The sequence below is a fragment of the Coffea arabica genome, chromosome 11c (genome assembly GCF_036785885.1).
Source record: "Coffea arabica cultivar ET-39 chromosome 11c, Coffea Arabica ET-39 HiFi, whole genome shotgun sequence".
Lineage (NCBI taxonomy): Eukaryota > Viridiplantae > Streptophyta > Magnoliopsida > Gentianales > Rubiaceae > Coffea > Coffea arabica.
This window is the reverse complement of record NC_092330.1, coordinates 35,380,324-35,394,154: the sequence shown is the minus strand read 5'-3', so window position 1 is coordinate 35,394,154 and position 13,831 is coordinate 35,380,324. Positions and strand designations below refer to the sequence as shown.

Here is a 13,831-nt window from a genome sequence, read left to right as displayed (position 1 = left end):
ACCTGTTATTATATTTTCGTTCTACTCCCTGAAATAAATGCAAAATATCAAAAGTGAGTAGAATCTAGCAATTAATCCACATTAGGTCAGGTAATAGGGAAAATTAATAATAAAATAAATGATAAAATTGCAACCTATCAATTTTCCCAAGAAAAACATTTTACTTCCAACCAAACAGATCCTAAATATTTGAGTTTGGAGATATAGAATCCACTTAAAGCACAAAAGATATAAGTGAATAGATTTATCTCTTGTTACTACTTATGTTTAACTAGGAATTCACTTCCATATGTTCCAAAACTCATTCTCATGATATAGTGGTTTAGGCTAGTCTTATTTTTCCTATTCTTATGGTGAATAACTAGATCTAGTCTCTAGTTCTTCATAAAATGCAAAGATAATATTTTTGTGATCGAATTTGTGAATGTTTGCAATTTCCCATACTCCCAAACTAGGGATTTCACGCTTTGGCTTATGTATATTCCAATCTTGATCCAGAAGAGCAAAAATCTGATCCAATCATGATGATGATGACATCACTTGATGAGGCATTAATCTAGTTACTAAAGTTGAGATTTTAGGTATTAGATGTTTTGGGTTCAAATTTTTTTTAATATTAATAATAATAATATTACTATTACTACTACTACTACTACTACTACTATTATTATTATTACTACTACTACTACTACTACTGTAAAATAAAGTTTTTAAAATATTATTATTATTATTAATACTACTACCACTATAAAAATAAGGTGAGCCTTAGTGCTTTGGAATTTTTGCAAAAAATTCTTTTAGTTTTTGTACTTCCTACCATGCCCTATTTTTATGGTGTAATTCATTCAATTTTATTTATGGTAATACTTATTAATATAAAACAACGTCCTCTTTAGTTGTATTTGTATTATGATGGCAATAACTATGACAAACTTCCGAATGAAATCTCTTAAAACTTCCGAATCAAATCTCTTTATCTACCCATGGTTGGTAGGAAGATATTAATACTGTTGAACTAGATTAATAATGAGAAATACAAAATCGAAAACCACAAATAAAAATACACATCAAAATAAAAGAAAAAAAAAGCAAAAGTTACAAATAGGAATAAAAGAAATTAATAGAAAAGGATAAACCAAGCATCTTTGTTAACGAAATTGCAATTAAGAATATGAACTGCCAGCTAGAAATAACTATTACGGAATATTTACATCCTGTCGTTAACAAAAATAATACTCAAAAGAAAATGGAAAATTCATAGTCAAACAATTCAAATGGTACTCAATTAAAAATTGAGGCAAATTCACTTCGTTTTGAACCATTTTAACTAACAAATTCAGTAATTATAACATGTGAAAGATTCATCATAGAGCAAGCAAACAACATATATACAAAGACTTCAATTCTAGGCATTCTTGTTCAGAAGACACGATCTAAAGTTTGAAGGACACCGATCTATCGTTGAAATAGTTGCTAACCAATGCAAGTCGTGTAAGATAGTCAACGGCAGTAGATAGTTATCGAAATTAATCTTGGATGGCGACTAAGGAATTGTTTGATAATATATAATATAATATTTAAATTTAATTCATAATAAAAAATTAAACATCTGAATTAATTAAGTAGTATTAAATTTTGTAGGCAAAACTTGTTCCAAAAAATAAATGATAATCTCTTCACTTATCATTTAATGTGATATACACTTAAAATATATTAAATTTATGAATTAACAATTGAATAATTTAACGGATTCAGATTTTGAATTTTAAATTTTAGATTTCAGTTTTCAGTTTTATCAAACACATCCTAAGAATGGTCACCCTAATATGTAAAATATTAATTTAAAAAAATTTGGTCCTAGGCACATTATTATTATTATATGTAAAATAGTAGCAAAAAGAGGGGCCTACCGGTAAGGGTGGTCACCCCAATTTCTTATATTTTGTACATATAACATTTTGTAGAATTTGGTTTTAATGCCTTCTTTGCCCCTTCCCCCCCTCCCCCACCCCCCTCCTTCCCGCCCTCCACCTAATTGTTCTCTAATAGGTTGCATTTTTATAATTAATTTTATGATTATTTTTCTCTTTTATTTTACCAAATATTATGGATTCTATTGATGTTGGGTAATTTGTGTTCGTTGTAGGAATTTGGAATAAAAAAGGGATTAAAGACGTGATTTTCATTGAATTTTTATGCTAATCAATGTATGCATATCAAAGTTTGAACTTTGCACGTCCGGGAAGTTTGGGACTTGTACGCGTGGAAGTCTCCAAGTCCGAATCATAAGTCATTTGAATCGAATTTTTTTTCGTTGGATGATTAGTCTACCACACTTCCACGTATATTAGGAAACTATCTTATTTCACTTTTAGAATATCCTTTCCTAGAAGAATTCTTCCCCTCCCCAAACCCCCTCCTTCCCTCCCTCCACCTGATTGTTCTCTCAAAAATGTTATCATTCTTTCTCCTAGTTAAACTTATCTTTGATTGATTTTTATAGTTCTTCATGTTATTACTTTTATGGTAGAGAATTAATTTCTTCTTTTGATCATATGTAACGTTGTACCATTGAATTAATTTTTGTACTTCCATGTGTAACATTATATGTAGGTGCAATCTTTGTTCTTCTTGTACGTCGTGCTCAGGAAAATAGTCCAATGGTTATTCAATCAATTTATGTTTGCAACCATTATAAATTTAAACCTTTCCTTTTTCAATTAACATGTTTAATTATAAAGAACCAAATTTTACACAGCAAAAGAGCTTATGAAAGACTTCTTTTATCTTCAATTTCATCTCCTATTGCAAAGCCCGGGCTCCGTTATAGGTATAACCAGTTATTCACTGTGCATTTGCATGGGAACCTCTTATTTAAAAATTTTCTTCTTTTTTTTAAAAAATTTTTTCTAGTAGGGGAAGAGTGGCATTTAAAAAGCAGAGAAGGAAAAAAAAAAGATTAGAACTCAGGATAAGGTGAGGTTTCAACTTTCACCACAAAACTAGAACCTCTTAGGCCTATTTTTAAAGTCCTTCTTTTTGAATATTGATATACCACGGGTGTTTTGCATGTAATTATAATAACAATATTTTTTTTTTGGGTACCAAAATTCATTATAAGCTTTGATTGTTTAACTCACAACACAATGCTGTTACGTTTTAAACTTTCACCAATTGTTGTTACAAACCATATTTAAACTTGAATTCTTTGGCCTAATCTTTTTTAACTTTTCTTGAGCATTTTTGATAAATTATGGATTGAACTTTGACAAGTGTCAATTCTGTCATGTTATGCCAAATATGTTGTCATTAACTTAAATCATAAGATCACACTTCTGTATGGTACAATATAATATTGTTAAATAGGAAATACATATGCATATGTCAATTGTCAAAATAGAACATATATATAATCATATACACACACATACATATACATACATACATAAACATATTAAGGACCAAATATAGAGAAGCTAAATATTAACGGCCAAAGTTATTTTTATTGAAACTTTAAGAACTAAAACTGTACAAGTGGAAAATTAGGGACTAAAACTTCATTTTTCCTTTGTTTTCTTTTATACAAAAAATATGCATTTTATTAATGCATATTTGGAAAGTAAGCCAGCAAAGTGGGCTGAAGAAAATTAGGTGCTTGATGCATCATTACAGCTTGACAGTTAATGTTTCGAGCATATCTAGCAAGAGTGTGAGTAGCTCTATTGGCCTTCCTTTGAACCCAAACTAGATCAAAGCAAGACAATGAGTCTTAAGAATGGGCCATATGCGGAGTATTCGTTACAAGAGTTGACTGCTTCACCAATCACATTAACAGCGTCAACTTCAAAAACTACTGAGTAGAAATTCAGCTGACTAGCAAGCAAAAGTGCTTCCTTCACTACTGTTAAGTTTTCAGCCACCTTTGAAGAAGAAGAAAACAAAATTATTTCAGCCACTTTTGGATCCTTAGGAGTAGCAATGAGCTTTAGAAGGTAAAAAATGTAACAAAATAATTTATTGTACTTTCGTGAGTAACGTTTCCAAAATACTCCTATTTAGTTAGTTAATTAGGATTCAAATCGATTTTAGGCAGTCGCACTGTCATCGAAATCCATAATTGAAGCACAAAATAAATTCACGTATCACATTGTCTAAAAATAAAAACTATGGACTAAATCTACAATAGTAAAAAGGTTTAGAGACAACCATTTCCCCAAAACTTTACTCATATCTAGCATGATTGACATGAGTCATTTCTAGACGACTTACATGTTATAAAATGGTATGATTCATAGGCTCTAAAACATTGTCCGTAATAAGACGAACCTGGAAGAATGGCAGATTAGAATTTTGAAATTGCAGACGTTGCCGAGATGATTAGCAATTACCTTAGCTGTTCTCCTATAGGCCACATAACACAGGTTAATTGGTCGAAATTGGAGGATGGTTTCTGGTAGGGCTGCAAACGAATCGATCCGCTCGCAAGCGGCTCAAGTCAAGTTCAAGCTGGCTCGAGTCAAAATTAAGCTCGAACTTGAGTTCAAAATATTAAGCTCCGGCTCGCGAGGTTGAGTATATATATAATATTTTTTATTTTTTTAATTTTAAGTATATATTTTTTAATTTTAAGTATATATATATATTTATTTTCTTATTTTCTTATTTTAATAGTAAAATTACATATATATCCTTAATATTTTATTATTTATTAAAAAAATTATTTATTTATTTTTTAAAAAATAAAATAATTATTTTTTTTTTCGAGATCGAGCTCGAGCTCGACTGGAATCGATTCGAGTCGAGCTCGAGCTTTAAATTGCCAACTCGTCGAGCTCAAACTCGAGTTCGAGTTTGGTAAAATTTAGTCGAGACTCGGCTCGATTAGTCCAAAACTCAACTCGACTCAACTCGTTTGCAACCCTAGTTTCTGGATTTGGTATTTTTGGAATAAGAGCCACACGAGTACAATTCATAGTCTTATCAAATATACATTATTAACGACATTTAGAACAAATTTAGTAACGCCATTCCCCACAGTAGGCCGAAATTTCTAATAGAAAACGGTGACGTACCATTGCGATGCATTTGAAAGTGTGTTTGAAGGGAAAGTCCTGTAAAAAAGTGCGCTGTGAAAAAAAGTGAAATGAAATGAGGTAAAGGAAAAGAAAACTAATTTTTTAACATGTGTTTGATTAACAAGAAAATGATGTTAGAAAATATAAATTCTTGTGTTTGTTTAGTCAAAAAGTGTCACGGAAAAATTGACTAGTATATTCATTAATAGATAATATTCTATATTAAACTTTTTCAATTTTTATATTTAATATATATAAAAACATGTAATAAATATAGGGTTTTTCTAATCTAACCTACCATGTATATTCACATCCTAATGATCATTACCCTTCCTTGCATTTATATACATTTTTCTAATTAATCTTACCTACCTTTTCTTGTATTTATTTACTTTCTCTAATTAATTTTACATTTCTAAAAATATGTCGTCTGAAATATATATATATATATATATATATATATATATATATATATGGGTTATTATCACTTTACTAGTTTAAACTATATTACTACTATCAATTTACTTCGAAAATTGATTTTCTTGGTGTTGGAGTTATTATTGTTGGTTGCCACGATCATTGTTTCCTCTGCCTCTGCATTTGCCTTTGCCTTGTCCCCTATATCCTCTCAATGTTGGGTGACTTTTTGTTGAAACCTTCAATATTTGCTCCTTTTTCTCTTGCTGGTTAATTTTTTGCTCATGAATTAATAAAGAGCTCTGCAACTCATCAATTGAAAGTGCATCAATATCTTTCGATTCCTCTATAGAGTATATAACAAAATTAAATTTTGCTATCATTGATCAAAGGATCTTCTCGACAATGATGACGTTCTACAAATTTTCTTCATAAATCCCCATCTTCTTAATGATTGCTATCGTTCTTGCAAAATAATTTATGACCAACTAACTTGATTTCATGCGTAAAATCTCAAATTTGGTCCGAAGAGTTTGAAGCTACACCCCCTTGCCTTTGCATTTCCTAGACACTTCTTCTTCATGGAGTCCCAAATCTATTTGAAGGTACCTTTGCTAAGAATTGTCTCCAAGATGGCTGTCAATAGTTTGAAAAAGGTGATTCTTGGCCTTAAAATCCTTCAGTTTCAATGCTTCAACTCCATTTTCTGCATCCCTAACAATATTAGTCCAGTTTTTGGCACTGCTATTCCAGATTCGACAACCTGCCAATACTTCTTAGACCTCAGGAAGTTCTCCATTAGCATGCTCCAATGATTATAGTGACTATCAAAGTAGGGAATTGCTAACTACACAAAAATGTAGGTGGCCATTGTGACTTATCAATACAATTCTCACAACTCACTTTTGTTTTCACTCATGAACCTGGCTCTAGTGCCATTGATACAATTATTGAGAAAAATATTAAGAGAAACAAAGGACTAGACTTTATTTCTTTGTAAAGTTCATACTCAACTCCTAACATGAAACTGCTCTATTTATAGAGTTTAAAATAACTCTACTTGCTATCCCACTAATTCCACTAATTTAACCAACTCCACTAGCTACTCCACTGACTAGGTAGAACAAAACAAATGAATATGGTCAACTAAAAAACAAGTGAATATTTATAATAGTATAGTTATAGGTAACTGAAATAGAAAAGGTACCGGGAGAGTTTACAACTTTTGATGTTCACATTGCCTCTGCTGTAACATGTTGTGACAATTTTTGGAATGAATGCTGTATGGTTTCTCTTCCAAGTTAGACAAACTGCTGCAATAGTAAATCATGTTATCTCACCTGATTTTGCTTGATAATAGTGCTTGATTTTAAGTCCTTCAAGGAGTATATCTTTGGTATCTTGCAGCTGTCTTCCTTATCACCTGTTTCTTCATCCTTATCACATATTTCTTCAACCCTTTTCCACATCTGTTAATAGATTTTCAAGGGCTTCTATTTTTTTTTTTGTTGTACTTCTGATTATGATTCTGTTTATCAACATTTCACAACCCAATTAGAAATCTATATTTATATAAATTTGAGAAGGGATTTTTAGCAACAAGTTTCCATGCATTTTCTCACTATCAATTTCATTTTTCTAGCATTTCACTTTTAATTTAATTTATAAAATATATTCCTTTCAACTTCCACATCTACTCTTCACTTTTGAAATTGTTGGTTACCTTTTAAAATCATTTCATTTCAAATTGTTGGTTAATATATATGTTATCCTATTTGAACTTCAACCCATCACGTTTCCGATTGTCTTGCGGTATTTATGATTCTACAACAATTAAAACTTCTATAAGACCATAAGAAAAGATAACAAATATAACATCTTTTCATACTTTCTTACTAATTTAAATAAGTAAGATTATTTACACTCCATTTTTTTTATTCACACTTCAATAATCATTTTGGTTATATAATTTTCATTAATTATACTATATGATAAAACAAATAGTGGAATTGCAAATAATAAAAAATAGAGTGCAAATAATATTTTCTTAAGTAAGAAGTGGCTTCCATATCTTTCTAATTTAAAAAAGTAGTGACTCCACTTATATAGGAATTTGGTTTGAAGTCTATTAGTGGGAGGGTAAATAAAAAGAAAGCATTGCCAAACTTAGTAAAAGTAAAAAAGTAAATGACAATATTTTATTTTTTAATTTAGTAATTCTAAGTAAAAGGGTAAAATTAAATAAAAAATATTCATGAAATAATGTTGTGGATTTAAAAAATCAAGAATGGTACCATTCGTGAAATCCTAATTACGAAATCACTAAATAAAAAACAAAGTACTACTAGCCTTTTAATGTGGAATTTTTTTTTTGAAATATTCATTTTTGATAAAAAAATAATGATAATAACAACACCAATTCTACCAAAATTTTTAAAAAAAATAACATTATAGTTTAAGAGAAAGATATAGAACATTCAGCCCTAAAATACTACTTAATTATTGGGCCCAAATTTGACATTAGATTTGAATAAGAGTGCAGAACCCAAACACTAAGGATAACTTTTGATATCATTAATTATTTATGTATTCTTATTGCTCTCTTCATATGTAAATATGTATTTGCTATGTTAAATATATATATATATATATATATATATATATATATTGATTGTAGTACTTGATGATATTATAGATATTATCAGTTTTTCATTCCCATTATTAGATACTAATAATTGCAACCATTGTAATCAATTTTCAAAATTATATTTTCATTATGATAGGTAAAGTTAAATATATTGGGTTGCAGGGATATGAATTTAGAGGTTAGGTATAGGGGGGACGGAGGGAAAAAATAGTGAGAAGTTAAAAAGTAGCAGGAAAGGTTGAAACAAAAATATGGATTACGAGAATGGGCAGAAAAGGGAGAGAGGAAGAAAGAGGATTGCAGGAATATGACTGAAATGACAAAAAAAAAATAATAAAGAGAGTGGTACCATGATAGAAGATATGAAAGTCGTAGGAGGTATCTTATGACTAGGTGTCGGATAAGGAAAGAAAGAAATGATGGTGATTTTTAATAATTTTGAGAATTCTAAAAACACGTATTACGGAGATTTTTTTTTAAATATACGTTAAAGTTTATGAAAAATACTAATCTAAATGCATTCAACAATTATAGGGACACAAGATAGGAGAAAGATTTTTTTTTAAAAATGGAAGAAAATAAATTGGTTATAATTTATTTTTTTATATTATGAGTATTGATATATGAGTATAACATAATATGTTTTGTCAGATATTGATAAATTAATTTTTTTTAAGAAAACTCTTCTCACCTTACCATCCAACTTAACCCTCTCCTTAAATGCGTTAACAATTTTTTTATCATGTAAATCATTATAGATTAATTTTTTTCCAAAATATTAAGCATCACTTCTTTAAAATTTTTAGTATATATATTTATTATTCTGTACCATAATATATAAATATATAGAATATCATTTTGATTTGAAATATAATCCCGTGCATAGCACGGGTCAAAACACTAGTATTAGTAAATCTGTTACGACTATTTAACTAGCTCTTACCTATTTAACTGATATGAGGCTGAAACAAGTCACCATGCTTAATTGTTTTTTTAATAGCAATTGCCATGTTCAACTTGGCATTAATAGACTGAGAAATGCTAATAATAATCAACCTACAAATTAATTAACAGCTAAACTTCATTAATTACTTTTTTTTTTTTAAACAAGATAACATTTCTTTTCTAATTTATACCAAATAAGATCATTTGTTTCACCATTTTGAGTACCTGATGGAGTGGACCAAAAGACCTTACCTCCTAAGTCTAAAATTTGATGAATTACAAATATGACACATAATTAACATAATTGCTGGCAATCAAATACAAATCATTTTTCCTTCCAGGCAAGTTTTTAAGGCAAGCTTGTAGAGAAATTTGGGAACTCAATTGCTAAGGTAAAACCAAAGTTATCCCTTTTCCAATAGTTCAAAAAAGAGGGATTAATGGTTCTCAGCGGTAAAAAAGTGAAAATTTTTTTAAAAAGTCACTAAAGTGAAATTTGCTTCATAGTTCATACCATAAACATGATTCTCAAACCATGTGACTGGAAAAATTAAAAAGTAAAATTCAAAAAACAAAAACAAACCAAATTACACAATTACCCTCAAGATTGGTATTACTCCAATTGCATCAAATGAATGCACTAATTCCCGCCACCAAGAGGCTACATTTGTAATTTCACTGCCACTCCCATGATTCTTTAAGCTTCTTTTCCTCTCAAGAATTTGAAAAACCAGACACTTGAGTTGGTTTTGCAGTTTTCTGCTTTTCTTCTGCAATGGCTAACAATATTTTTGAAGCCTGTAAAAGAATGAGAAGAAAAAACCCTAAAATCCCCTTTCCATTTGACAGTTTTCCAATTATGGGCTCATTTAAGAATCTTAATTATGGTCCATTTAGAGAAAATATCCGTTTGTTTCTTCAAGAATTTGCAGAAAAATTTGAAGATAATGCAGTTCCCGGTATGGCTTCATGGTCCACTCTGCTGATCAACGAAAAAAAGGGCATCGTTTTTCCCTTCTACACCTTTGAAGAAACCGTTGAGCAATCTCTTGACCCGTTCTGCGATTACTGCAAATTCAGTGGCAAGTTTTGTTACGCTTTTCTTTTTTTTTTTTTACTGTTTAAAATCTTGGGTTTTACTTAATTTAACTGTTTTTCAAATTTTCTGGATGGATTGTGATATTCTTGATTGGCTTGTTGAATTTGGTGGAGTTCTTGTTCATTTTCTTGATGGTTTGGGTTAATTTTGAAAAGGGACATTTGAATTTTTGAATTTCTGATCATGCTTTGTAGGATGGGGTCATCATTTTGTATCTAAAAGAAAGTATCATCTGATTATTCCTGAAGTTGATTATTGGAAAAAGCCATTGAAGGACAACTTCTTGGATGTTCGAACTCATATTTTGTACGGTTTGATCCATTGCAACGGGTATGGACATCTGATTTGCATCAATGGAGTCAAAGCGCCATCCAATTTTCTCAGTGAAACTGATGCTATGAACATATGGGATCGAATTTGCTCAACACTTTGCACCAGGTGATGTTTCAGAATGTTTCTTTTGTGGTTTCAATGTGTATTTTACAGTAATTTTTGTGGGTGATGAATCTGAGACATTGAGGTGATGCTTGCAGGAAAGTTTCAGTGCGGGATGAAATAAATCTGAGATTGTTGTATGTTGTTGGATATGGGCAGAGTTGGTACGGTAAGTGGGGCTACAAATTTAGCCATGGAACTTTTGGAGTTAGGAAGGGAAAGTATGAGTCGGCAGTTGAGTATCTGAGGTCATTAAACCTTGATAAGATTATTTCTGATTTCAAGAATAAAAGCAAAGGAGGAAGAATTAAGCAGATTATCAATAAGTATAGAGGCGTGGCGGATATTCCATTGATTACCTTAAGTGATTTGTTGAAGTTCATGCTTGGATTTGGAGGGCGAGCTCGAGTACAGGGAAAAATAGAGAACAAAGTGGTTAAAAGTAGTTGCCAACATGTTTTAAAGAGGAGGGACAATGAAGAGCCAACAAGTTTTGATGCACTTGTGACTTCAATAGCTAACAGCTGTAGGTGGCCAGCAAGGAGGGTTGAGCATGTGCTAAAGCAAATTGTGAATCTGCTGAAACAAAATAAGGGGGGTTGTGATGGAAATTATGGGGTTTCCAGGTATGAAATGCGTGAAGAGCTACGAAAATGTGTTGGAGATACAGGTTTGATTGATTTTGTGCTCAAATCTGTCAACTGCTTTGCAATAGGCAATTATGTTGTTCGTCGTTCACTTAATTCATCTACCAGAAGATTCGAATTTAGCATTCAAGAAGTTCTTGAAGAGGCTGAACCAGATTGCCAGTGGCCTGAAGAAAGAGTAGAGCATGCATCAGAGGTAACTGCCAATATTTTGACAGAAAATAGCGATGAGGAGAATACCATGCCATGGAGAGAGTTGCAGGACAAGGCTAGGGAGTGCTTGGGTGAAACTCAGCCGATTGATTGTGTGGTACATTCAATGGATAATCCCATGATTAGAAACCAAAGCATTTCTCGAACAAAAAAACCATCAACCAAAAAGTTTGAACTCCCAATTCAAAGCTTGATTAAAGATGCACAGAATGACACTATGGAATGCAGTGTGGCTGAGGATGCTCTGTACTTGTACAGGAGTGTGCTATTTGGTTACAGAGATACTCATCCATTAAGTTTGGCAACTAAGGCTATCATGGATTCCAAGTATTTTGTGAAAGAATGGTGTTTTAAGGAACATAATTTGGATCCATTAATTGCACTATCATGCCTATTCCTTCCTAGTTTTGATGAGTTAGAGACAGAACTGATGAGGCCTTTATCACCAGCTGTAGTTGTTGCTGTACCTCTTTCTAGTACCATAGGTGAACTGAAAGTTGTTGCTCAAGCTGCATTCAGGGATACATATTGCATTATGGACAAATTTGTAGCGAGTCAAATTGGAGGCCTGAAGAAAATAGATGAAAATAAGGTGGTTTGTCATAGCATTGAGCCCAGTAGTCCCGTTTGGGTGAGGGGTTCGGGGCTGGACTTGGGAACAACACTGAGATATGAAGATGGAGCTCAAAGGTTGACTGTGGATTGCTGCTGCGGGGCTAAATATGATGATGGGGAGAGACTGGCAACTTGTGAAGTGTGCAATGTGTCTCAGCATACAAGGTGCAGTGGCATTGCTGATAAGGAGGATGCACCCTCAGATTTTCTGTGCTCAGATTGTGTAGCTGTATCACGTAGGAAATAGGAAATATAGAAGGTAGCTGGCCAAATCAAGAAAAAGAGAAAAATCCTCATAAACAGCAATTCAGGAAAGGTATAGGGAGATTTAGAACTCTTATTGTTTACAGTGCCTCTGCTGTATTGTTTCTCTTCCTATTTACTATGTAGACAAATTGTTGCAGCAGTAAATCATGTTATCTTACCCAATTTTGCTTGATCATAGTACCTGGTTTTTATTCCTTGAAGGTGTATATATCTATGTATGTATGTAAATATATATGTATTATTAACTTCATCACAAATTATGAACTATATACATACATAAATATATTATTGACTTCATCGCAAATTATGAACTATTAGAAACAACTTGAACACTTTTTTTGATTTCAAGAACTTCAAGATTAATAATAGATGTATTTATCTTTTTCTTTAAAAAAATTTTGTTTCAACTTACCAAATCAAGTTAAAAACAGCAATAATGGCTTTTTACCAGCCAAATTTACCATTTGTGGCGGCAAGCAAGTTATGGGACCGGGAGTTCATAATTTCGACGTCGTATAAGATGCAAAATATTGTACTAGGCAGGAGTAACTTAACTTTTGTTGTGACTAAAATATCCATGTGGAAATAAAGCTCAGGTCAGTGCAGTTAGTTAGGCCACGTCAGAGTTAGTGCCAGCTAGGAATGGCTCCATGCGAATTGGTTGGGCCATGCAGGCAAGAGCCATGCAAGTTAGTTACGCCAACTGGATTCTGTTAGGTGGTTACCAAAATGGAAAGTCGGCTGAGCAGCTGGGATACGAATAAGGAAGGTCAGCGCATGATTGGTATAAAAGCAGGGGAGCTAGGAGGAAGAGGCAGTTCAGAATCATATTTCTTTCTATTGTATTTCATCTTGTATTCCTTTCCCTAATTCTCAATACATCAATTCTCTCTTTCTCGGATTGGCTTCCCATTCTCCAATCCCTGATTGAGAGCCTTTATCAGTGAGATTTTTACTACCTTACGCATCAGTGGTATCAGAGCTGGGTAAAACCAGCTCAAGTAACAATGGCGGAAGGTACTAGATCTCAAGATAACAGGAGGCTAGAGGAGAGCGTCAAGGCCATGATGAAGGAGCAGAAGGAACAATTCGAGCAGGAGATGGCAGCTCTCAGGAATCTGGTACTGGAGTTGCACTCTCAGAGGGGGGAATCCGCAAGGAACTCTCCCTCTGACAATGAAGTTTCCCAAGGAAGGAGTTATCAAGCCCCCACGCGTTTCTCTCGCTTGGAGTTTCCCAGGTTCCATGGAGAAGATTTCCAGGGATGGCTGTTTAAGATTGAACAATTTTTTGATGTAGATGAGACGCCTAATCATGTGAAGGTAAAAATGGTTGCTATGAACTTGGAGGGAAAAGCTCTCCAATGGCACCAGATCTTCATGAGATCTCGCATCACCAGGGAATTGCCTGCCTGGGAGGAATACATCAAGGAGTTGGCATCCAGGTTTGGAGGTTGTTTGTATGATGATCC

At 32.4% G+C, this 13,831-nt stretch overlaps 1 protein-coding gene across 1 annotated transcript; it reads left to right on the top strand.

Annotated features, from left to right (window-relative positions):
* The first annotated feature begins 9,943 nt into the window (after positions 1-9,943).
* LOC113716102 (PHD finger protein At2g01810-like) lies at positions 9,944-12,458 on the top strand. Its single transcript, XM_027240399.2, has 3 exons — positions 9,944-10,166; positions 10,378-10,621; positions 10,717-12,458. The coding sequence occupies exons 1-3, from the start codon at positions 9,944-9,946 to the stop codon at positions 12,338-12,340; spliced, it is 2,091 nt and encodes a 696-aa protein (XP_027096200.1). The 3' UTR covers positions 12,341-12,458.
* The last annotated feature ends 1,373 nt before the right edge of the window (positions 12,459-13,831 follow it).